At 35.3% G+C, this 26,090-nt stretch overlaps 1 protein-coding gene across 1 annotated transcript in view; it reads left to right on the forward strand.

The window, feature by feature from the left end:
* The window catches only part of LOC128874567 (dentin sialophosphoprotein), a 193,013-nt gene that overhangs the window by 111,386 nt on the left and 55,537 nt on the right, over positions 1 to 26,090 (forward strand). Inside the window, exon 8 of the mRNA XM_054119408.1 lies at positions 17,416 to 17,549. Within this exon, the coding sequence (XP_053975383.1) occupies positions 17,416 to 17,549 (134 nt within the window). The remainder of the gene's footprint in view (positions 1 to 17,415; positions 17,550 to 26,090) is intronic.

Consider the following 26,090-nt stretch of genomic DNA (forward strand, 5'->3'; position numbering starts at 1 on the left):
ACAACGCAAAATACAGATCTGGAATCTCTACTGGAAAAGTCTTACTGTCTAAAATTCCAGTATCCTAACGAAGGGCCCCGTCAAAGCAAAAGACAGATCTGGAATCTCTCTTGCAAACGTCTTAACTGTCTAAACTCCCAGTGCCCCACCAGAGAAAAAGACTGCAAGGATCTGGAATCTCTACTGCAAGTCTCAGGATAAGACAGCCAACAAAACACAGAAATCGGGTGGTTTGGTCGAGATGCACGGGATAACTCACCTGTTGTCCCACCATGGATCCCATAACGGTGACACGAGGACAGCCCACCACCATCCGGATTCGAAGAGCTCGTCAGTGTCGGACACCAGACACCACGACACAAAGTTCCTCCACGATCTGTTGAACCAGAAGCACATACAGAAACGCGTATCGCGCGGTTCGGTCAGCTCCACCTACTCTTACGGTTCATCGACGTCGTACGGGTCCTCTCACAGCTCGAACTCGTCGAATCACAGCTCGTCCCTTCACCATGCCGTGCACAATCACTCCGTCTACCACACGATTCACGGGAACAGTCATCACCATCAGAGCCATCACCACTACTATCCCCTGCATCATCTACAACAGATACACCAGTCGCACAGCGGCAGAGCGTCGCCCACGTCGCCCAGTCCCACCGGTGATCACGAGAAGCATCACCACCACCATCACAACAGTATTCAGGAGATGATACGTCATTTTGGTAGACGCCTGGGGCATATTAGAAGGCAGAGCGAGTCCCAGGACACCGTTCCCAGGAAGAAGGAGGAGGATTTCAGGAACAGGAGCCAGAGCCTCGATGGCGGTGCACGGCATCCGACTTTGAGGGAAGCCGATTGCGAGACTACCTACAAAATCTACGAAAGCATACTCAGGCAAGGTAAAACCGAAACGATCATGTTCTAAATCAGAGGTTCCCAAACTTTTTTGTCCTACCGCCCCCTTTCCAGAAAAAATACTACTTAGTGCCCCCCCCCCCTTGGAAATTAAATTTTTTTAAATTTTAATAGCAATCAATACGAAATGCATATGTATTAATGTTTCTACCGTTTTCGTAAAATATAGTAGAGGAAGGTGTAAATTAGAAACATTGATCTTTGAAATTATGAAACTATTTATCGAACTCGGAATAGAATGTAATGCAAAAAGAAGTTAAAAACATTCGAAATCGTCTTAATGAGAAGGATGAACCTAGTGTGCTCCTAACAATTTAGTAATCCTCGGCTCTGTTTTCGTCAGCCAGTAATCTTAAATCACCGCGATTGACTATTTCCAATTGGTTTCTATTTTCTTTTCTTTTTTTTTGTTAATAAATTGGTGACCGCACTGAACCCACGTTACACTAAATATGACAAAGGAAATGCAATTAAGAACTTTTGAGTTACAATCCACATTGCCCCTCACCCCCCCCCCCCCCCCCCAAATCGCTACAGCACCCACTAGAGGGCGGTGGCGCCCACTTTTTATGAAGCACTGTTCTAAATGATCTGTCATTGTTTGGGATCGTCGAGCTCTGATACTTGAAGGAGGAGATGTTTTATGTTTTGCGAGGAAGGTTGCTTTAGGGGATGACTATTTGATTCTGTACGGACGCGTTGAAGGATTTATGAACGAGGATTTTGAAATTCAAGTCTTCTTAGTAAATGTGGAAGGAAACTGAATTATAGATTTCTAGAGTTTTGTCAAATGTAATATTGCCAATTGGATTTTATTAGAAAACGATATCTTAAAGTTTTATTAGGATAATGTTTTATTTATATATTAAATATATTCTATTTTATCAGTTATGTGATCAGAAATTTGGCCCATGATACACAATTTCATGTTAGATCCCTTGAAATGGCATTTCTAATTAGAACGAAAATGTTTGAACCCGATGACCGCTTTTTGAATCAGGCTCTATTGCCGTAGTTTCTCGCTTCAAATGAAAAACTCCACCAGTAAAAATAAATTCTACTTTGACGCAAAATCCAACTGAAGTCGTGAATGATACAAGCTAACATGGAACATTCACGAAGCGATCCTCTCCAATTTTCATGAAAATTTTCATATTCGGAGAGTAGCCAAAAAAGGGGACATGTATTCTTTCTAGTGGTAATAACTCAAGTTCAATGGATGAAACTGTCCTTGAAAGTTTTAGTTTTATATCTTCGAAAGTACAATCATGTCTCTTTAAATATTCAAAAATCGGGATTGTCGGTTATCAATACGCGAAGCACGGGTAGAGAATTCTCACTTGGAACCGGTTAGGGTCATTTGAGTCGCTTGAAAAGGATAACGAAGGGGATACGATAGAATAAAGTTGTCTAGATGGTCCTTCGAGTCAAAGAAACATAAACAATGGTGGGGCTGACTTGTGATCGCGAATCCGAGCAACTGCTATCAATATCCGTGGCATTACTGTACCGGGTAGACCAGGAAGCCTTTTAAACAATTTCTGTCTAGTTTTCGATCAAATAAAATGTACCGTGCACGCTAGTTAAAAAATTGTCACGAGAAAGTGAAAACAAGACTTGTCAATATAGGCATCGCGTTACGCCCGTGGCGATTACTCATTTTATATTTTTAACATGTTGACTGTCAACTTGGAGCGCCATTCGTACCTGACGATTTATCACTGTACGCCGCATGTGAGTAAACAATGAATGTAATGGACGTTTAAATGGAAAATAGAAGTTAGTATGCATTAGATGACTGACTAATTTATTCATAAAAAAGTGAAGTAGGTAACGAGTGCCTTGGCATTACATTTTCGTGGAAACATTATCGATGGATTGGTAACGGTTTCTAAATTTTTCCGAACATGACTTTATGTGGATCATTTTTAATTATACGTAATTAAAATTTCTTCAGAAATTATTCTCATCGCTCGACTGCGGGTTTCGTGCATTTATGATATAAACTAACTTAATAAACACATGGTAAATATAACCAGAAGATATGGCACTTGTGCAAAATGAAATAACAATATTATTACATTACAATGATTATTTTGACCCATTTCGAATGACACAAGGAAAATTTACATTTTTTCCCAACCACTCATGATACCTTTTATCCGCATAAAAAGGCAAACATATATTCAAATTAATTTTTGTCCAAGCTTCCTAATTAATTTTAGTTGAAGAAATATTAATCTAACGGGAAAGTACCAAGCTAGTTATTACTTACCTGAAACAGATTAATTTATTAAACACGATTTGATAATAATTAGTAGATTACGGGTTATATGAGAAACATACAGAAATATACATAATACATGTGATAATAATTACTTTTTTATTTTGTATGGGTGCATGTACCTTTTGGTGACGTATAGCAAATTTTAAAAAATTGGTATGCACCGTTATCGTTAAACCTAGTGTTAAAGTACAATACTACACGATCATTATTACACAAAGCAAACGTGTAACCACGAGACAATAATCGTTGAACATTTTACTTTTCTTGGATATTTGCATTTTCGAAGACGTATCTGTTGTTTAATTAACGAAATTACCACGGTGTACATTTTGAAATGTTTATCACGCCACGTTTGGTGCTAGTTGGCAGATTTCGTATGTTAATCCATCGACTTCAGTACTCTTACGCAACTTGTTTTTGTGACGCTCGAAAACACCTATTCTCTCAATGTTTTGACGCGCCAAATCGAATAAGTTTGTTTGCGGTAAACGCGATTCAGATACCCCCGAGCGTGTTTAGGAAGTCACTGTCGAATACGTAATGTTGGGAATTAGGTAACCGGTATAATCTCGAAAATTGGCTTCTTCTGTGAACCGTACAAGCACAGTACAAACGAATACTTCGAAGCACGTTTTCAGAGTTCAAGTTCATCTATCAAGTGCTAATTTACTGTGTCTCCTTCTTCAAGATTTATGATAATTCTCTGTATAGTTAAACAGGAAGTAAAATTTTGTTTGTTTGTAGAAACAAAGATCTCTTAAGTTATGATGCGTTCTATAACTATGGCACTGGCAACCAGTAGTTTCTAATATTATCTAAACATTTGCGTATCGCATTCAGTATAAAATAACAAACAGTATTGTTAGCTCCAACAAACGTTATTGGAATATTTCCATATTTTCTGAGTATTCTATATAAAAGGATCAAGGAAAAGTTATTGTTCAATATATTACACTTTCTAATTCGTAATGTAAATAACATTGACATGAAAAATGAATTTATCGAAATTCAAGTTTATTCTTTTTTAATTTTACATTATCGTACTTTAAGCCTGAAATTTAATAAATAACGAAGTCTCAATCTGAAATTCCAAATTGTACAAAATTGATTTCGTGACTTTTTGATCGTTTTAACAATTACCCCTTTTGCAGTAGGTTCGGCTTTTACTGTATATGGAGCGATTCTATTTTTAGCGCCAGTGAATGACTTTACACGTATATCACTTGTGCTGCAAGCTCAGCCTCTTCATTTTGAACCCAGCACATTATTATTCAGTTGTTAAGAATTTTAGGTCCAAGCTTCGTTATACGTCCTATCATCTTTGCCAAGAATTAATGCACTATCTTTCGTGGTCTATTGCTTCATCATTTTGTATATTCGTGGCCAGTGAATATTTCCATCCTCTTTACTAGGCCTGGTCGATTTTAACCCTTTGAACTTTACAAATTTTGAAACGTTTACAACTTTTATACATCGCGTGAAATCATTAGAAGCACACGCCTACCCGTTTGGTTTCATCGCTCATTAGCGTATTCAGCGACCTTGAATGATTCAAAACGCTCCGCGAAGCATTTCAGGATTTATAATTCATAAATTTATGGTCTTGTTAAGGGCCATAGAAAGGGGAAAAAAAAAACAAACAGATATGCGTTTGAAAATTTTCTCGAGTAAGGATAAAATTGTTAAAAGACTTGCTTTTTATTAGGAAAAACAAAGATGTTTTAAAAGGTACTTCAGAATTTTACTTCTTCATAGCTTTCTCGGATATATTCTATAGACCCTTGTTTCCAAAAAAAACCCTTGTTTCGAGAACAAGTTTCTTCATTTCTATCATTCGCAAACGGATGTTCCTTAATTAGGTCCTTAGAAAAAGAAACAGTGCAAAAAATCTTAAACTTATATTCGAAAGATGATAGTTTTTCAGATAATAATTTCCTTATAAGAAAGCATTATCTCGCTACGTTAACTTCGTTAAAGACGGTTAAACTCCCGACCTTTCGTTTCAATGCAACTTTAACCAAGTTTTCTCTCCTTCTTATAATTCTCAAGCTGATTTCCTTAATAGGATCCATAAAAAGAAACGAAAGAATGTTTAAACGTGTGTTCGAGAAGTAATGGTTTCTCAGATAAGAATGATTTTCCTTGTTAGGAAGTATCACCTCCCAACGTCAGCTTTTGTAAAGTTACTTAAACTGCCTACCATTCGTTTCAATATAAGGTTGGCCAAGTTTTCTCAATCTTTCTTTGAACTTTTATTAAGAACGCGAGCAAAATTATTTGCAACAACGCGGCCAGTATAAAGTCGTATATTAATTATTGACATACGTTCTTGAGACATTAACGCCATCGCAGTGTACTTGCAACTATGTCAACATTGTAGACTTACGAATTAAAGATATGAATAATCGTCTAATGACTTTGTGTTGTGCGCATCATTTGTATTTGTTCACATTTGATGACGTTATAGGCAGACAAACAGAATAATCAAGGTACTGGAATTATGTTTGAATCGATTCCAATATTAATTCATCAAAGAATTGTTTGTATCGTGCGTAGTCATGCTTCGTCTTGTAATAGAATAATTACTTTGTTACATTCTACCAAATATAAGAATTTTTAACAATAATTGTAAGGAATGCTTGGTTCTTTTTTAATAGAAACATTCATAGTAATTTATACAAATTTTAAGGACTGAATCTATTCATGACGTTTTCTTATACGCACAAAAAACATTAAATTACATTAATATTAACAAGATATTTTTCAAAAGTAGGTTATGTTCATCCAGTTGATGTATATAACTATTACTGCTTTCATATTTCATTCTATTTTAAAAATGTTCTCTTTTTAACTTAGAGCTTAGAAAGATAAAGTAGACGTCACTTTGATTGATTTTTGGAGCAATCCCGAAATATATTTTTGTTCCTCAATGTTTTAACAAAGCAATGGTGATTCTCTTCAGGTGACAGATCTGTCAAAAGAACTAAAATTATACAAATGATTAGCGAACAAATCCTATTTAACAGAAACGTTAATACAATTGTATTAATAATTAATTAAAATTTTCGTCTTCTGAAGATTTATTTCTGGATTGCTCCAAAGTCAATGAAAAATATCTTTACTGTTTATTTTATTGTATCTATTACTATTTTATAATATTAAACTGGGTTAACATATTCCTCATCAAATACAAATAACTGTTCGTTATATAATATTATACAGTTTACTTTATTATACATATATAATTCATATAAAAATTGTTCACAACTTCATCAAGAAGAAATAATCAAAATGGTCAGCGAGACCATCAGAGAACTAATTAATTCGAATTTGCCTTCAATCAATGGTTTATTGATAGTAAGAATTTCGTTCAATCGATCACGGCTTTATTTGACTTAAACTGTTCCTCCTGATCTAAATTTTCGATCAGTGAAAGGGTTATTACGCCAATTTCCCATTTGGAAAACAATTGATCTTACGTAACGACGCGCGTGTCCATCAATCTTCACGTACGAGTACATCAAGTTCCGAACATTCGCGAAGGTGCTTCGCAAAATTAATAAACGTTCATTCGGCGGGCTTCCTCGCGCGCCTACATATGCATGTGCAGCTGCAGCGAGCGTCGTCCATTGACGCAGTTTCTTTGTATCCATTGGGCTTACTGATTCAAGGTCGGCGTTGAACAGGCCGCCTAAAATAACTCGGTTTTTTCAAACGGCAGCAATTAATATTTACATACTAAGGATATCGTCGTCGACGACCCCGTTAGTCGACGCGAAGCCAGGAATCGATTAATAGCTTTCCAAAAAAATTGAGAATTGCGTTACGTATCGTTGCGTGAATTTCGTTTCGATTATTTCTGAGAGGATGACGTTTGAACGGCAATGCATAGTTTCAGGGATGAGGCAGGAAGAAGGATATTACAAACGTTAGTCACCGTTTAGCGTAGCGTTAGTAACTGGATTATTAAATTGCATACAGTTGGAGGTATTGTACGTAACTGTATGAAGATCAAGGTGAAACGGAAGGGTCTATTTATAGAAGAAAAAAGAAAGAGTGAAGAACGGGGTATACAGGGTGTCCCAAAACTCGGGGAGGAGCCGGAAATGGGGGGTAGCTGAGACGATTCTGAACAACAATTTCCTTTGCAAAAATGTCGGATGGGGCTTCGTTAAGGAGATATTAAGCGAAAACCCCGACCAATCAGAGCGCGCGTAGACCGTTGGAGCGGCCGCGGTAGCGTAGGCTACGCGGTAAGCGGCCGCGCTGATACGCTACCGCGGGCGCTCCGCCAGCATACTCGCGCTCTGATTGGTCAGTGTTTTCCGTTAATATCTCCTCAACGAAGCCTCGAACAACATTTTCGCTAAGGAAAAAGTTGTTTCAAATCACCTCCACTCTATATATACAGGGTGTCCCAAAAACGTTGTAACACCTTGAAAGGGGTGGTTCGGGAGGTGATTTGAAACAACTTTTTCCTTAGCGAAAATGTCGGATGGGGCTTCGTTAAGGAGATATTAAGCGAAAACCCCGACCAATCAGAGCGCGCGTAGACCGTGTTCGAGCGGCCGCGGTAGCGTAGGCTACGCGCTGGTGGCCGCGCTTACACGCGAACAAGTGACTCGACGTGCATCGAAGCATCGACCTAGCGCGTAGCCTTCGCTACCGCGGCCGCTCCAACGGCATCCTCGCGCTCTGATTGGTCGGGGTTTTCGCTTAATATCTCCTTAACGAAGCCTCATCCGACATTTTTGCAAAGGAAATTGTTGTTCAGAATCGTCTCAGCTACCCCCCATTTCCGGCTCCTCCCCGAGTTTTGGGACACCCTGTATTTCTGTAACATTGGCAACATTGCGAAACTGTTGTCTTATTGTATGTACCTCCATAAGAATCACGACGAAATGTAATTTAGGGAGCTCTTTTTCTAGAAGGAGAAAAGATTGATGAATAATTTATATTTCTGTAACATTGGTAGTGGTGTTGCAATATTGCTGCAATATTGGGTGCTTTATGGTCGGTATTATATTCGATGCATTTCATTAATTTAGTGTATAATAATGTATCGCTTTATTTAGCCTCAGCATGTTTTTTTTTTTTAAATTCAGAGTTGCGCATCAAGTTCATTATAATTATATCGTGAATCATACTTCTTTATGACATGTGCTAATTAAGGAAAATATATGCAAAACGTGTGCTGAATATATTTCATAAATCAGTGTAAAGGTAATAGTACGAGTATTTCATTTTGCATATATTCTGCATACGTTTAGGATGGATGTATTTATAATCACTTTTGTTTGTTACATCACTTTCGAATTGAAATTATTGCCAAATTGCTGAAATTTTCTCGTAAGAGAATTTCTAACAATGGTTCATGTTTGAAACGTGGCACGTTAAAATATTGTTTATTAAACTGTCGATTATGTTTAGAATCCACTGCATGAATGAAAATATTTTGTGGTAATAGTTTATCCGTACCTTATTTAAATTCTTATTTTAACATAACAACAAGAGACATTTTAACAAGACAATACATAACTTTTATCGACAGTTCTTATGACATTTATCTTAAATGGATATCAACAGTCTGAACTCAACAGTTAAAGATATTTTAGCTGAGGATATAAATTGAGCATACTTAGAGGATATTTTCTTTTTTAAAGTCAATACAACAAATCTATAATTGTTTGGTCCTGTTCTGTAGCATTCTTATCAAGCCATTAATTATGATTTTTATTCGATAGCACGTATAGAAAAGTTACATTTCTTTTTTTTTTTTTTTTCAGAAAAACCCTTTAGTAATGGTTCATTTACAGGAGAGGATAAAAAGATATCAAATAAAAGCAACGATTTAATTCTTCAAAAAGGAAATTTATACAAATGTTTTCACAAAAATTGTATTTCTCTAATAGTTAACACTGTTAAATGGATCTGAAGTAAACGTTCCCTAGCATTTCCTCTTGGAACTCGTAATCAGTAGTTACAACTCCAGTTCCTCGTTAACAGTCTTTCTCTGCTTACTGAGTTGATGGAGATAATTGCGTCGTCTCGTTACGACACTTTGTCTCGTGCACGTGCTATTTTCTTGAGGACGTCGAAACTCGATATCGAAGTACATATCAGCGGGTAATATATGTTGCTGGGTGTTATTGGAATTCTATAGCATAGCGTTTCCCAACGTGTGCTCCACGGATCTCTGCGCAACGAGTTGGCCAAGCTTTATCCTGGCGGTGAAGAAAAATTTCTGATTTATTTGTAAGGATAAACACAAATGAATCCTCCAGTCGTTCACCCTGAAACAAACAACATTGATCTTCTCCGTGGGTGAAGGACGTTGGCTGAAGAAGGATTCATCGAATCTATTTTTACACTTATGAATAAATCGGAAATTTTTATTCTCCGTTGGGAATAAAATTGTATCAACTTTACTCCACCGAGATTCCAACCTCGTGCAAAGTATCAGATATTTGATCATTATAGGAATAGTAGAAGGATGAAAATAAACAAAATTGTGTGGCTACTAAAATTTATATTGAGGCACCGATCAATGTTGCCAGAGAAATATGAAAGGAACCCTAACAATTTAACAATAAAAAATTAATTGTTTGCTTACAAAGACTAATGAATATGATAATTTTTTTGATTGGCACAATCTTGAGACCATGTTATTGTTTCTATGTGTTATCAATGAAACTCTTGCGGGAGGCTGGTTCAAAACATAGCGTATAAATAAACCGTTAGTTTACCATTCAATGAGTGTTTGCTTGGGATCATTGGAACGGGATATCGCGAAGAGCAAAGTGTATCTAATAAACGCTACATACTTTTATAGACGAATGAATTGTGTCAATTCAGATAAGAACAGATCTATTTTCATTATACAGTGGTGTCACATTCATCATAATTTATCATATATCGTTTCCTTAAAAAGTTATGTTTTTAATACTTAGAAACAGCTATGAAATATATATTAAATTATTGCAGCTGTATACATATATATTACAATTGTTATACAGGGTGCATTCGATAGTTTCATCTTTCTTTTTTCTCTCTTTATAAATGGAAGTACGTTTTTCTTTTGCATTTTGAGCCATGATTTGTCACACTAATTTAGCTCACCCTGCATGCTACAAAATCCTTTGCTGTAAAATTTCTCCTATTTCTCCTTTCATTTTATTTGTTATCCTTTCAACCACCAAATATGGCTCCATTTGATTATTTTTCGAATACAGTAAATAATGCCCAAATTAACTCGAGCACAGCTGTTTCAGATATCTCCTCTGTTATTGTCGATATGAAAATACGATTAGCGTGAAGCTACACTGTTTTAGACGTCAAATGCGATAACAGCGAAAAACGTTCGCCAAGGTTCATTCAAGATCATCGGTGTTTTGTTAAATATCGTACTGAATATTTTTAATCGCGAGCTGTTATAGACGGCACCGCGGCAAGTTTAACGACCTACGATAACATGACCTTGTTTACATAAAAAAGAAGTGACTCATCTTGCCTATAGGCTTACAGCATTTATTAACATAAACGTTTTCGACCTCGACGAGCATCCCATTCGGATACTTTGTTTTTCAAAATACAAATTGAACTAGGATGCGACAATAATAAATAAATTGATAATCAACGCGAAGAATTATACTTATTATATATTTATTTATTACAGTTTACAGCGTTAACTCGCAGTAACTTCAAATTATAATTCTAGTTTAAAATACAATTTGCATCATTTAGGAAATAATGGATAATTTGATATGTATAAATATTGTAGAAACAAATTCGAATCAAGCACGCTACATAATATCACGATTGCAACTCTTACTGTTTATTTTAATCCATAATGCGAGCCTTTACGGGATGAGCTAATTTTTAAACAAATTTTTGTTCAATTTTAATTGTAATTTCTTTTTTCTTGACGAGTACGCTTTTAACTAATGTTTATTCGTTCACATGAAACGTGATATGCGGGTCTGCGGGTACTATACAATTTCAGGTGACCTAGAATTATACATTTTTATCGCGATTGAGTTAGAATCGTGAAAATAGTTTGCAAGGGGACAAATTAATTCAAGTAGAGTATGAGCACTGTCAAGAAATTGATTACATCGTTTTATTCAATGTACATAGTGAATGCACGAGAGTATATTCCTCTGTTCAATCTTTCAGTTTTGTTACCATCTCTTATCTGAATTGAATAATGGATCGGCATACGTATAAAGACATTTTGAAAATTCAGACGGTGCTACTCGATCCTTTGAAGCGAATCCATCATGATAATGTCTAGAAGCATAGAAACCAGTTGGTCTGGGAAATTTTATGCAACGAGGAAATCAATGTTCGGAAGAAATTGCTCGATGTCAATCCCATGGTATAGAACATGTAAGAGATTGGATAAAACGACAGCCCACGGTTATTTGGTAATAAAAATAAATTACTCCAACAAATCACGAGGTAGTGGTCCCAAGGGACAATGACCTGCACGAACTTTGTCGATTTAATTTCGTTTAGATGCCAAGCTGTTATTAAAGCACAGGGCTTTAATACTCAATTAACGTTACAACTTACTTAGAAGAGAACTTTTTACATTAGTATGTATTCATGGAGGCTAACATTTATTTTGTACATAATGTAACTAGATTTTGTAAGACAATTACTCAAACTTTCGCGCTGCGAGCGTAATCAGCGCGCGCATTTAGTATCGCCCTCTGGCCAAAAAGAACAGTAGCTATTACAGTTACGGTTACGGTTACGATTACGACCGATTACGATTACAAATTACGAATATGTGTGTAGTGTTTATTTCTATAAAAGAATGTATAAGTATTGTTCAACCGAACGAATTAAGAATTTATTAAGTACCCCGGAGCTTACAATTTATCAAAAGTCTTATCTGTTTGTTCAAATTAACCATGTTTCTAAACTTTAATCCTTTGCACTTGAAGAATTTCCTTAAAGCCCACTTTGTTGTTCCATTTCTGAAAAGTAAAAGTGCTCTTCTTCCCATAAAAATGTACAAGTGCTCATAATTTTATTCTTACACGTTCATTTCGCAAATGAAGTCTGCATTATCCTGAATAAAACTTGTTATGTATGTAGGGTGCGTCAGAGGAGTATAAGAGGTTAAGAGATTAATTAGAATCATAAACCACTTTTGGGATAGTCTTCGTACATGCAACAATGTAAATAATTCATCAGGAAGTAATAAATGGGTACATTACGTTGAAATATCACGCCACGACAAATGATATGCACCTGTACAACGTGTTTATTAACCATCAAGGGGACTTTAGGGTTTTGTTTTTTTAATCGAACACAAATGTTGTGGAATATATATCAGAATTCTTTTATTTTTAATGAAATATACTTCATAATTACTCGTAATGTACATGTACACAAATGATTACAATTACAATTACCAAAACTGTACTGACAAGTATACTTTGTTATTAAAAAACAATATTCTGAGCCCTCATCGGATAACTTTTTATAATAGGAATGTATATAAATCAACAGATAGATAGATAGATAGATAGATAAAGTTTTTATTCCAGCTTTTAAGCCACGAAATGGACTTGGATTACAATCCACTAAACCATATACACCCTCGCTCATATCACCATACTCAATATCTTACAAACTAATCTTAAAATTAATAACCCTTAATCTACATACATCGAGTCCTTAAACTATCCTTAACATTATCTTTGGTCTCTTCCTATTTTACATTTTTTACTGCCCGCTCCTCTCCTTCCTCTTCTTCTCAATCTTCCTCACCCACTCTGCTATATACCCTCTCATCCGCCCTCCCCTCTACCAACGTTTCCTCTTTTAATTCTCCTCTTTCTAACTCTTGCCAGTCCTCTATGAGGTGTTTCAGCGTCTCTTTTTCCAATTTGCACAAACCGCACTTCCTGTCCTCCTCTTTCACCCAATATCTGTTTCCCTCTTCTAAATTTCCACACCTTATCCTAGCTATGAGTTTTTGATTATCTGTCTTTCCTGTTTTATTTAAATACTCTGGCCGTAGTGCTGTTACAATGTATTTATATCTGCTGTTATATATTGCCTCTCTTATCTTATTGTATTGCACTTGTTTTTGCACTTGGGTATCTCTCTCCCTTACCTCTTTCACTACATCCCTCTGTCCTTCTCTTAACTCCTCGACTCCCGCTTGACTGTATCCGTTTCTTCTCAGGTAATTCATCCTTTCTTTGATATTTCTTGTCTCCTCCGCCGCTGTCTCCATTTCCTTCGGGCATTCCTTTAACAGCTCCCTGCCGACTGCATTCCTAATCTTCTCTTCAAATCATAAAGCTTTTATCCCTTAATATTCTTATTTTCTCCCTTTTTGTTTCCTCTAGGATCATGTATATAAATTAACAATTTATGCAATTTTTATCCTACATAAGATACTAATTTAATATACATATATCTTTTACTCTTTCCTTCGATTAATATGCTACTCAATATTTACCATCCACAACGTCTGTTTTGTCTTTTCTTTTTCAAGACATTAAAGGAACCGGTGTATAGAATAAATCCATATTCAATTGAAAACCAGAATTAAATCTGACGAACGCATTTGTTTAATTCGGTATATTAACCGTTTGAGTCCCGCGCCAGCGCTCTGGGCTGCGAAGCCCATAATCGCAGCAGCGAATCGCGCCGCTCGGCGTTTTTCGACACGGAATATGACAAGCCCTATCGCGCCGCTTGGCAATTTTCGATCAGGAAATAAGAAAGGCCCGTGGCACTCGAACGGTCAAACGTTCAAAAGTAACATTGATCTATAAAAATTAAGATAAACAAACGCAAGAAAGAAAAAACGAAAACAAAATGACTATAGTGTCGTTAAAGCATCCAATCACACTACTCGATAAATTAATGGTATATTCGAGTACTAGAACAGGCTGCTTCGATAAAACGCTGTTATCTAAAACTGCGAAACAGTAAAGCTCATACTTGTGCCGATAGCGTACCGAAACTGTAGATTTCGAGGGAAATCTTGCAATGTATTATTTATCCTGCGATATATCAATACTCTCGCCCAATCATCGACGACGAGCATTATTTGTCTCGGCTGTCGTGCAGAAGGTATCACAAACGGGAATGCACGAAAGAAATAAATGCCGCTGATACGCCGGGATATCAGGATAATGTTTCCAGCTGAGGAAGCGCATTCTATCGTTGAAACGTGCCCTGCTGGCCTTCTCCATGGAAAAAACAAATTGCCGCTGCATCGGACCCAAGACACAATTTTTACCTGGGAAAATAGATCATTATTATTGTTTTGTGCGAAATGTCGTGAATTTGTAAACATTATTAGGAACAGTCTGGAATAAATAATTCTTCTTTTTATATAATATTACATGTAATAATATTTTATATATAGAAATATTTAAAGTAATGCTTGGAGTGAATATGTGGTTAAACAATTTAGCATTCTTTCAGAGATGACAATAATTTTGCCAATATTAATAGATTAGATGAAGTAACTGTTTGTTCCTGACCTTTCTTAATTGGTATGAAATTTTATTTCAATTTTCATTAAATGGTACGAGCAACAGAAATGGCTAGCATTCAGAGTAACCTTTTACTCAGGATTTATTTCCTATCCCCAGTACCAATAAAATCCTTAAAGAGAGGAAAAAACACCATTGACGGAGTTAAATTTATTCAAGGTAAAATTGATTTAGATTGTCAATTAGGTGGTCGTGGGCTGGAATATCAGTTGACCGAGTTGAATATTAAATGTGATGAGAAAACACTATAATATTTACCGTTATTATTTTATTATTGAACATCAGCCGAGTGAATTGAATGTTAAATGTGTTATCGTTACCTGCGAATCAACCATTGAATAACACATTATTTGTTTCTATTTACAGGAAAATTTTGTCTTGCATTTCGAAGATAGCAATTTACTAATTCAGTTTTAAATATAAAATTCGTTTTGCTCAAAAAAGGAAAAGGTCGCAAGGTTACGAACTTTAAATTATAAATAAAGTCGTAACAGTGTGAGAATAATTCGACTAATTTGTAATTCTTCCGTATTGCATTTTCGTACACTAGTGAAAATTGAGTTAAAAATGAAATAAAGCTGTCTTTTTTATAACCAGATGCGAAATCCGGTTTCATGTGGGTGTACTCGACACCGTGGGTGCGCGAAAAAGTTTATTTGGCAAAACACGTGAGTATCGAGCTGAACACGTTTCGTGCTGGGGATCGGCAGTATCAACATTCTCAGGTTGTTTGCATGTGTCCACTCGTTCGGCAAATACACGGTTTCCTAGTTTTTTAAAAAACGATCCTGCCACAAAATATTACTGAAACTACATATTTCGTGTCTACTTTTTCATAAAACGATAAACATTCAATTTTCAGATTGAATCATATGCGTATTCTTATTCAAAATATATAAAACCAGATATATTCCATTTGTGTTCGATTAAAAAACACGATTCTGCAGCTCCTTCGGGAAACCATTCTAAATTTAAAAAGTAATAATTTAATCATACTCTAGATAGAAGTATCAGTTAAAAATATACTCTGCGAGAAATTTAGCAAATGTTCATTTTCAAAACAAATTGTAAATTGGCAGGGTGATACGATAAACAAATAAAAACTGGTGTGTCGATCAAAAGGGTTAATGTTTGTGAAACACTGTTTGAAAAGTTTATTATTGCAATATCTCTCAAGATAGATCTAAATTTGCTTCGTTTCCACGAAAGCAGAGTATAATCGATTTTCACAGGCGACCAGTGTTATCGATCCTCGCCAACGAGATGGCTATAAAAGCGTTCGATGAGTCAGACGTGAACTCATACACGTTGTAACGTGAGCGCAATTGTAATGTAAATAACGAGTCACGTTTTACGTAACCTCGTGGAAGATTGTGCACGTCTGGCTATAAATTGCGTTAAATTGTAACGAGTTAAGGCCAGTGGTGTAACTCCGTTTGGCTTAATCCCAACGATTGTAAGAGCCGGCCGGCGCGTATATGCAGCCAACGAGAAAAAAAAGAACAAATTGTAATTGATCTGCGCTATCTTTTGTGATTCGAAGCGAACCACGGACGATTTATCTCGGCGTTTCTTATGCGTTGTACTTGGCTCTTCCTCGTTTGCGCTTTCATCGCGATAAACGGGGGCCAATGACGTTCGAGGTTCCCGGGATGCTTTTGCCTCCAGGTTTGATCGATTGTTTTCCTCGACAAAAGGACCAGCGATGGGAAAGATCGACCAAATCAAAGAATAATCCTTCAAGGAGAAATAACAGTATTTCCTTTAAGGGTGCGCAGGAGCCAGAGCCAAACTTCAAGTTGACTTCGGCGACAGTTGCGGAAAAAGTAGGAAACTCCGGGACAAGGACAGAGAGGACGATACAACAATTGCAGGAGAGACGAGGACAGGGCGATTAGGCTAGCATGATTTTTTTCCAGGATATGGAAGCAAAGAAGCAATATTTTCTAATAATTCTGGTTTTAATGTATTCGTTACACTTTGGGGGATGCGACTCCAAGGCCTGATGTTGCAATTTCGGCCTTAAAACTTTATAAAAAAATAGAATGAAGATAGCAAACATACTTTTATTGCTTATAAAGTATTAAGGCCGAAATTGCAACACCAGGCCTTGGAGTCGCATCCCTCAAAGTGTAACGAATATATTAAAACCAGAATTATTAGAAAATATTGCTTCTTTGCTTCCATATCCTGGAAAAAAATCATGCTAGCCTAATCGCCGTCCTCGTCTCTCCTGCAATTGTTGTATCGTCCTCTCTGTCCTTGTCCCGGAGTTTCCTACTTTTTCCGCAACTGTCGCCGAAGTCAACTTGAAGTTTGGCTCTGGCTCCCGCGCACCCTTAAGTTCGTATTTTTCTTGAGTATTTATTTTTATTTTTTATTCTTACATGAGTATCACTTTGTATTCTTCTTAGTATTTATTTCTACTTATTTTTCTGTATGTTTTATATCATATATTTTTTTAGTAACTATTTTTATTTCGTACCTTTGCAATATATATTATATATTAAAGTATTTGCTTCTATTGATAACAATAATCCTTCATGCATTACTCGAACTTTTTAAGTAAACACAAACTTCACCCATATCTGCCACCAATAATTTATATTCAGACACTCGATTCAAGGTGAACCTCGGTGTTCCCAAAAGTTTTGCATAACTAACATAATAATCGACTTGCAGGAGCCATCAGAAGAAGCTCCCTGGATCCTGGCACAAGGAGATTCTCTTTGGGCACACCTGCCATACCTCATCGAGCCTCTGATGCCTGTTTAGATCCTGTGCACGCCGCCATTCTCTTCAGGGACGCTAGAGGGGTGAGTTTCGTTGTTCTTCTTCAAACTTTAATTAGTTGTAAAGAAATTTAATACGCTAGTTCGCGTCGGCATTGACTTTTTATCCCGAAGTCAGAGGTATGACGTGTTATCATTAATTTTCTGCCGAAGAAATATGTACTGATATCGGACAGCGCCATGTGTTGACCTCTTTCTGTTTCGTCACGTTTTAATGATCGCCAGTCGATATGGTCGGGAATAATAATGATGGAGTAAACAAAACTAGTTTCTTCGAGGATGAATCATTATTTAGTCTTTGAGAGATTATCGAAAGTAGTTTGTTAAGAATTCTGGTATAGGTGGGATTACTTTGGATGATTTGTTACAGGAAAAGTGTATTTAAATTACACATAATTAAAATACGATATTGTATTTTAATTACAATGTATTTAATTGTAAAAATCAAAAATACTAATTGTAAGTTACAAGTGTAATTGAGTTAAATACCAGTCAGTCAATTACATTACTCCGCTATAAAAATTTGATCGTAATCTTCATTTTTTTGGTTACTTTATATTTAACATAATTTTTCTTTAATTTTCTAATATCTAAAAGGAACAAAATCTCGTCACTTTTATTTCGTACTTTGCAATTTCATTAAGTGGTTAATTTCAAGATAAGGATGTGATTATTTGAGTACGTATATTGTTTTTCAGCGTGTATGTTATTTTAGTTTCACATCCTGAAGAGGGTCAGCATGTGGCCGAGACGTTGAGAAATTGAGTAAATAAACTCTTTCTGGAAAGCGTTCCAAAAACCAACATTCTCACCTACACCAAAATTCTTTATAATTCCGGAGAGGAAAAAAATATACCTATTACTTTTCCAAAGTATTTTATATGTTTCGTATAACGTTCTCGATTCAAATTTCAAAACTCTGTAATATAATAAACGTAAAATAAATTTTGTAAGGCACGTAAACGTACAATATAAACAGAATAAAAAAGAATAACAAAGTTAATATTTAGGGCTAATAGGTTTAGAATGTACGCATGTATTTTTATGTAGTTTTTATTTCACATGTGATAATAATCCAATATATTTGTAATATGCAAGCATTATTTTTGTTAGTCCTTCTCAGGAAAGTTGTTTCTTAAATTTCTTAAATATTCTTACATTTTATTTAACCTTTTACTATTTCTATTTTCTTCTCGGATTATAAGTTTACTTATTCGATAAAATTTATTTTGTATTCCAATTGAACAATGATTTATCTTTAAAGAATTCTCGACATAATTTCGTTGAAGAAACTCGAATGAAATTTTTAAGAAATACGGTTCTCGATAAACTCAGTAGTGTTCAACTCGGAAGACAACAACTTCAGCTAACTCTTAGCATAATCTCTGTAGACGGCAGTCGTTCCACTGCCGTATCGATTGTCCTGCTTTCAGAATTGCCTTGGTTATCTCGAGCTTTTAACTTCCGCAATCCACCGACGCCTACTATGTTTATATTTTTTTGGAACGCAACAATTCGTTTTTCAATAGGTTAAGAGAATACCTCTTTTTTAAGTAAAATAACACTTTTTTTTTTTTTAAATATATCCAATACAACATTGTGCTAAAATCAGAAAATCTGGAACGCAAAGTTTTAAGGGAACGCTCTTTTTTCTCTGTAAAAAAAAAATAGAACATTTACTAGAAAAAAATTATAAAAATTGCCTCGAAACTGGCTCTCCCGAAAAGGGTAATTTCTTTAACAAAATAAAATCCATGTAAAGAACTAAGATGAACACATACCTCACGCCATGCCAGATTCCCTTTCTATTCGAGGGATGGAGAACATACAGTGGCGGCCATATACTTACGTACAGTTAATAAAATTAAATATTATTTTCTGTACACTTATACATTAAACAAGTATATGAAAATCAGTTACATTTTTATAAGTTTACAATATACGTAATAAGATGACAAAATAGTTTTCCTTAATTTACTATAATTAAAAAGTTTTTTATATTTTTATAACGAAGTGCCAAGTTTTCTGCGGACACATACTTAAGTACATATCGAAACGCCTATATTTTCACATGTTTTTTTAACTCATAATTATAATATTGTTAATATTTCGTATGTAAACCCTTATTTTTGATAACTGCAACACACCTTCGCGGCACCTTCAATCCACAGCATTTCTATTGGATTCAGATCCGGAGATTGTGCTGGCCGCTTCATTACGCGAATATTATTGTCACTCAAAAATGTCTTGACGACTTTTGCTGAGTGTTTCGGATCATTATCCGCTTGATAGATCCATTCCTTTGGCATGCATTCTTCGGCGAATGGAAGCAATACATTTCTTACAATATCCAAGTACACGTATCGGTCCATGATTCCAGTTATCCGATGAATAGAACCTGTACCTTTTACTGTCATAGTCCCCCAAACGAGTACCGACCCACCACCACCTTTTACAGTCGGTTTAATGCAATTGTTATTAAATTCTTCTCCTTTGCGATGTCTCACGTATACTTTGCCATCAGATCCAAATCGATTAAATTTTGATTCATCTGTAAAGATTACTCTGGACCATTGCTGGGACGTCCAGTTTAAATGTCCTTTCGCGAAAGCAATCCTAGCCCGACGATTTTTTTCTGAAATGAACGGTTTCTTTCTGGCAACGCGTCCGTATAATTGAAACTCATTAAGTCTTCGCTGGACAGTTTTAATACTTATTTTTTCATGAAGATCTGTTGATATTTCATCGTGGATAGCAACTGCAGTTTTGAATCTGTCCGCTTCAGATAATCGGTGAATCTTGCGATCAGTTCTTTGATCAGTTTTTCGAGGTCTTGCTTTACGAGGAACATTGTCTGATGTTCCATGATGCTTAGTATGTTGTATAGCTTGATGGCAAGCCATAACGGATATTTCTAATTTAGCGGAAATCTTTCGGTAGGACATTCCATCCTTCCGAAGCTGTTGTACTAGTCACCGTTGTTCTGACGTGATATTTCTTCCTTTACTCATCACAGCACTATTGTAATACGTCTAACTGTAGACACTGCTGAGTAGATACTGGTAAATATTGTTTAAATTTGGCTTAGCTGTGCGAAACAAAAGCGTACGTACGTAGTTGTCCGATACAAAACCGACAGACCAGAACAAAACATTTACAAAGTACATATTTTCTTGAAATAAGTAAAAGTTCTACTGCAGATATGTACATCAAGGTTCAATACTCTTGGAAATAAATATAAATAATTATAAATTGTTGATACGACTATCTGAGCTCTGTAGAAATAACTCAGGTTTTAAAGTAAAAATATAAAGTGTACGTAAGTATATGACCGCCAGTGTAAATAGAAGAAAGCTCAATAAATGGAGCGATTGAGTGGCCAAACGGTGGGGCTGGGTCAACACCTCGTTTGCTTTGAGGGACTAGTTGATTTTAACGCAACTATAAATATTGATGAAGCTCAGACTGCTCAGGCTGTTCATATTAGTCCCGTGTTTTTGCTAATCTACTCTTATACACCTCATGCATGGCGCCGCGTGTATCTTCAAACGCAAAGTACGCTGACGTATTCGTACACGTTGCTCGCAGCGGCGACAGTGGAGTCGCTGTGATTATCACCGGTGATTCCAAAACCGCAGCATTCCTTATCGCTCCGAGTTTCACAACATTCGTTGCGACAACGCTATTACGTTGTAGGTGGAACGCCGCCAGTTCAAGCGACATCCTTACTCTTTATTCTGTGGCAGATTAGTGCAGCGTTAAAAAGAATTAGTATTTCTGCAGGCCTTTCATTTCATTTCATTTCATTTATTTAATTTCATTTCCTTTTTCATAAATTTAGAATATATCGAATTTTTTTGCTAAATCTGACTTCAGATCAGTGAATATTGGATCTCCAGGTATCGATTTTTATAAAAATCAGTCAGAAAAATTCGCTGCGCAATTGATCCTTAAATCTTCTACCTCAAACTGTCTACCAACCAAAACGGTAGATAATTTAATTATAAAACATACGTACAACACTCACGTATTACATAACGCGCAATGCAAAAATGTGAATGTGTCTGATTGGTAACAGTGAAATCTCCTAGACCCAGATTATAGTATAGATTATGCCGCGGAGATATAATGTAATCTGTAGTATATATATCATAGTCAAGTAGATCATTTTGTCGTCAATCAGAGCCGCTAGCCAATTTTCCATCTCTGCATAGTACACATAACACATTGCGTAAAAGAGTACAATGTTATGCGAACGTTACAATGGAGTATATTTTTCAAACAATTGCATCATTAGCGTGTATATACGCGCATTTTTCCAGACCATTATCACCAGAGCGTACATGTACGTGCGATCATATTGTGGGCGAATAGCGATGGTTGAGAGCAGAATAACATAGTTGAAATAAATATGGAGCGAGTTAACAAGGAATCCCTTCGATGTTCGCCGACACGAGAACATTTCAGTAAATTGGATGCTTTCTTATAGGGACATTTATTAGGTTGTCCCGAAAGTTTCTTTCGTTTTATTAATAATTAATATATACACAATATTTTTTGTTATATTTTACATTACTGAATTGTGTACGATTCATTTCGCTTCATTACTGTTACAGCATCAATGTCTAAGAAATTAGATTGTCTATTTATATAAACACTGGCACAGAAAATAATTGAATGCAACTCACGAAAGAAACTTTTGGGACAACCTAATAGTTACTCTAGAGCTTCGGTTACTTAGTTTTTAGCTTGTGTATTAAATAATTCATGGACATACGAATAACCAAACCCTCAGGGGCTGTAGCTAGGTTTAATTGTAGCTACAGTACGGGTATAGCGAACCCGAGGTACCCGAGCTATAAGGAAGCCAGTGGACCCCAACAGAATACTGGCTAATGGAAGAATTATGAAAAGTGGTATCTAATCAAGTGCAAATGCAAAGTAACGCAAGAGCGAGTGACTGAGTTTTATTTATAAGGGTTCGAAGCCATCTGGCTTGACTAACAATTAATATTCCACTCCTACATTTGTTCGTTCTTTACATTCATTTTATTCTTATAGAGTAATGTAAATTAATTCTGAAGGTAATGTGTTATAGAAAATAAATCTGGATAGGATTGGTAAATTTTAAAGAAGGTGCACAAATAAGTACTACCACAAATGTTGGGTTACAAAATTTTAGTCTCGTTGGTATTTTCACATATTAATCTGGCAGTCGACGTGTTAAATGAATGTAAAGAATGAACAAGTGTAAGACTGGCATATTAGATGTTAGAGACAGGTTATATGATTTCGCACCTTTATAAATAAAACTTATTATCAGTTATTACAAATTCTTGTCATAATTTATAATACCTACACGGTGATCATATTTTCCAAACGGAAGAGAGGACCAACAAGTATATATAAATATGAATTTCGTTCTTCATTTTTATTCTTCAAACAACACTAAATTATTCAGTTTAGTTATACAGTGGGTGTAGAATGTATTCGTACACCGATCAATTTCCAAAAAAACTTTTATATGAAATTGTAGTTTCTTAACTTCTTTTTTTAGAATCAATGATATTTTACATATTCTCGGAAGTCTCTAAGATAGATATAGTCCAAACAACATTTACTACTTAATATAATTTGTAAAATTAACAAAAAAGTGCGAAAATAGGGTAAAAGTATAGAAGCAATAAGTATTTGTACGATTCTTATGACGAACCATTTACAGTGAAGTTTGTAACGTAAACACATTAGTTTATTGCTCCGTACGAATTAGAAAACATCAAATTTCCAGTAAAGTACTTTTAATAATGGCTCTAATAGAAGAATGGAAAAAGATCCCACTTCGAATAACTAACAATTTAGTTAATTGAATGCTTAGAAGAGTTGCAATAATTATAAAATCAAAAGGATATCCTACGAAGGAAGTATTATATATTTATAAATTAATGTAAATTTCTTTTTTATTAATGATGTTTTAAAAATTAAACAGTCGTGCGAATACTTATTGCTTCAACATTTCTATCGATTAATTGTTTTTTTCTTGTTAATTTCGCAACTTACATAAATAGCTATTCTTTTTTTTTTCTCTATCCATTCTAGAGATTTCCGAGAATATGTAGAATGTCATTGTTTATCAAAAATAAGTTAATAAATTACAATTTTACATAGTTTTTTTGGAAATTGATCGGTGTACGAATACTTTCTACACTCCACTGTACATACAAAATTTAGTAATATTTCTCTGATAATTCTCTTTTGGATCTTTGATTAGAGGAAATGGTCACATTTTGATCGATAGCAAAACTTCTCCTCTGCATCATTCGATTAGAATAATAATAAGTAATAAATGGTTTGTTATTTTTGCCATACTTCGATAACGCGTGAAAATGGATAGTTTCTATCATTCGATATCACCTGCCAAACGTATTGGAAAATTTGGTTGATTATTTCACAACGTAGCCTTTATGTTACTGGTACGTACAACTTGTCCGTTGTTAAACCAGGACGTTGCACTAATGGGTATTCTTGCTGTGGAGGAATGATCTTGGCAATTGACCAAAGCACACCATAAACTGTACGCAGATGTCGGATTTTAGACGACTATAATGCTAAACATTCAAAATAAACTAATGATTAAATAGAAATTCCTTCTTAATTTCAACACTTTGTTACTTGGCACGTTGGAAATAAAAAAATCGACATTTGCTAGACTTCATAATTGTCAATGCTTCATACTAAGAAGGGAATAATTATATTGCTATAAACTACACACAAATGGCAGGCTTTAAGTGATGGTAATACCAAACATTAAAGAAACGAATAATAATTTTATACAAACATTTTGTTAATTTTAACACTGGGTTATTTTGTGAAAGCCTTCAAAAAAAAAATAGAAACAATATATTTGTGCCATACTTATTCGCTCCGAATTACATTATTTTTATAGATTTTTATGGGTATGGAAAGAAATTATTTAAAAAAAAAACCGCAAAAATTAAAGTAACAAGACAAATGTATTCTCACACTTTTTAATCTCCAATGATAAATGTCTTGATATAAAAGAAGATGTGCTAGTTATCCCCATTTATTTACACGAAGAATTTTTATTCGTGTTCCCCTCAAAGCGTGAAACTCCTCCCCTAAAGATCGCGTCATCTATATTAATATCTTTCTCACATTCATGCTTTTGTTTACTGTGCAACATTTGTTATCTTTCTTTCTTTTGTAATCGGTGTACGCGCGTGCATTTTTTTTTTTAAATTTTAATTTTCTTCTAATGTCTTCATTAATATCTTTCACAACTCGAACAATAAATAATTAATCGAGCAGTGCTCGTGGAAATACTCTTTCAATTTGTCCTAGTTAGCTTCAACGTTACCCAGCTCTATTGGCGATGATGTTTTTTTAAATTATCGTGCATTCCAACCGAGATACGCACGTTTCATGTGGACGAAACTCGACGATACATACGTATCACAGATTACTTTTACAGAGGCGAAACTTCGACGCTTTTCAGGTCTCGATTCTGACAAGATGATTTTTAGTGTATGCTTTCAATTGTTTTGAGAAATATTGGACACGTATTCTTCTGCAGAAATAAGAGTTCACGGGGACCTAATCACAGTGCTATTTTCTAGAATATTTCGAATATTTTCCATTTTGCTGGAGAAATATTATTAATAATACATTTTTTTTTTAATTTGTGGATCGAAACATCTTTGCTACTCTGTGCTCGAAGCCTTCAATCGGTAACGACAGGAAAGCAAAGCGCGGACACAAGGTTGTTCGGGGTTGTTTTCCTACGCGTTCGTAGGTTTTCTTCGTAACGATTTATTGCACGTGTACTGTTTAAATATCGATTCAACGAAAAGCCAGAGGCAGGATCTAGGTCACGATGAAAGCTCGAAACGTAAGAGAGGAGGTGAATTTTCATTGAAACCTCTAGAAAAGGCGAGTGTCTTTTCCTATACCTGTTTTTATCATTTCGGGAAGTGGGTCGAGGTTACCTTTTCTCTGTGTCTCATACTATGTAGCTAAGTGAAGAAATCTATGTTGATAATAAGGTGCTCGTTAATTCGCCTTTTTTCGTGCTAATTAAGCACATTTCAAGCTCGACTAGCTGAACAGTCGATAAGTAGAGTACAACTGTCGATAAAGATAGATTCCTGCGAATTTTATAACACGGTAATCTGTTGACCTACCATTGATAAAACATTGTCGGTAGTGCAGTACCTCTCCTTTTACAGCTGATGTTAAATTGTTACCCTTATCGATAGGTGGTGTTGTATCTACCATTGGTTGGGTGTTTTTTTTTTAATTTTTTGTCTGTTGGTATATAGTAGCTGAATTTGATAATTGCGTTTTAATTCCTCATCGATCTTAGTCCTTAGATCTAAGGCAACAATTTATCGAAGTAATACACAATTAATCAAATCAACGTATTGGATTGAACATTTACATTTCTTGAAATTCTTGTAGAATATAATGCTATTAATTCTGGTAGTTAGATTAAATAAAATTATTTATCTTACGTTAAAATGAGATTCTATAACATTTGTTTGTTCATAG

Source organism: Hylaeus volcanicus, chromosome 1 (assembly GCF_026283585.1).
Source record: "Hylaeus volcanicus isolate JK05 chromosome 1, UHH_iyHylVolc1.0_haploid, whole genome shotgun sequence".
Classification (NCBI taxonomy): Eukaryota; Metazoa; Arthropoda; class Insecta; order Hymenoptera; family Colletidae; genus Hylaeus; species Hylaeus volcanicus.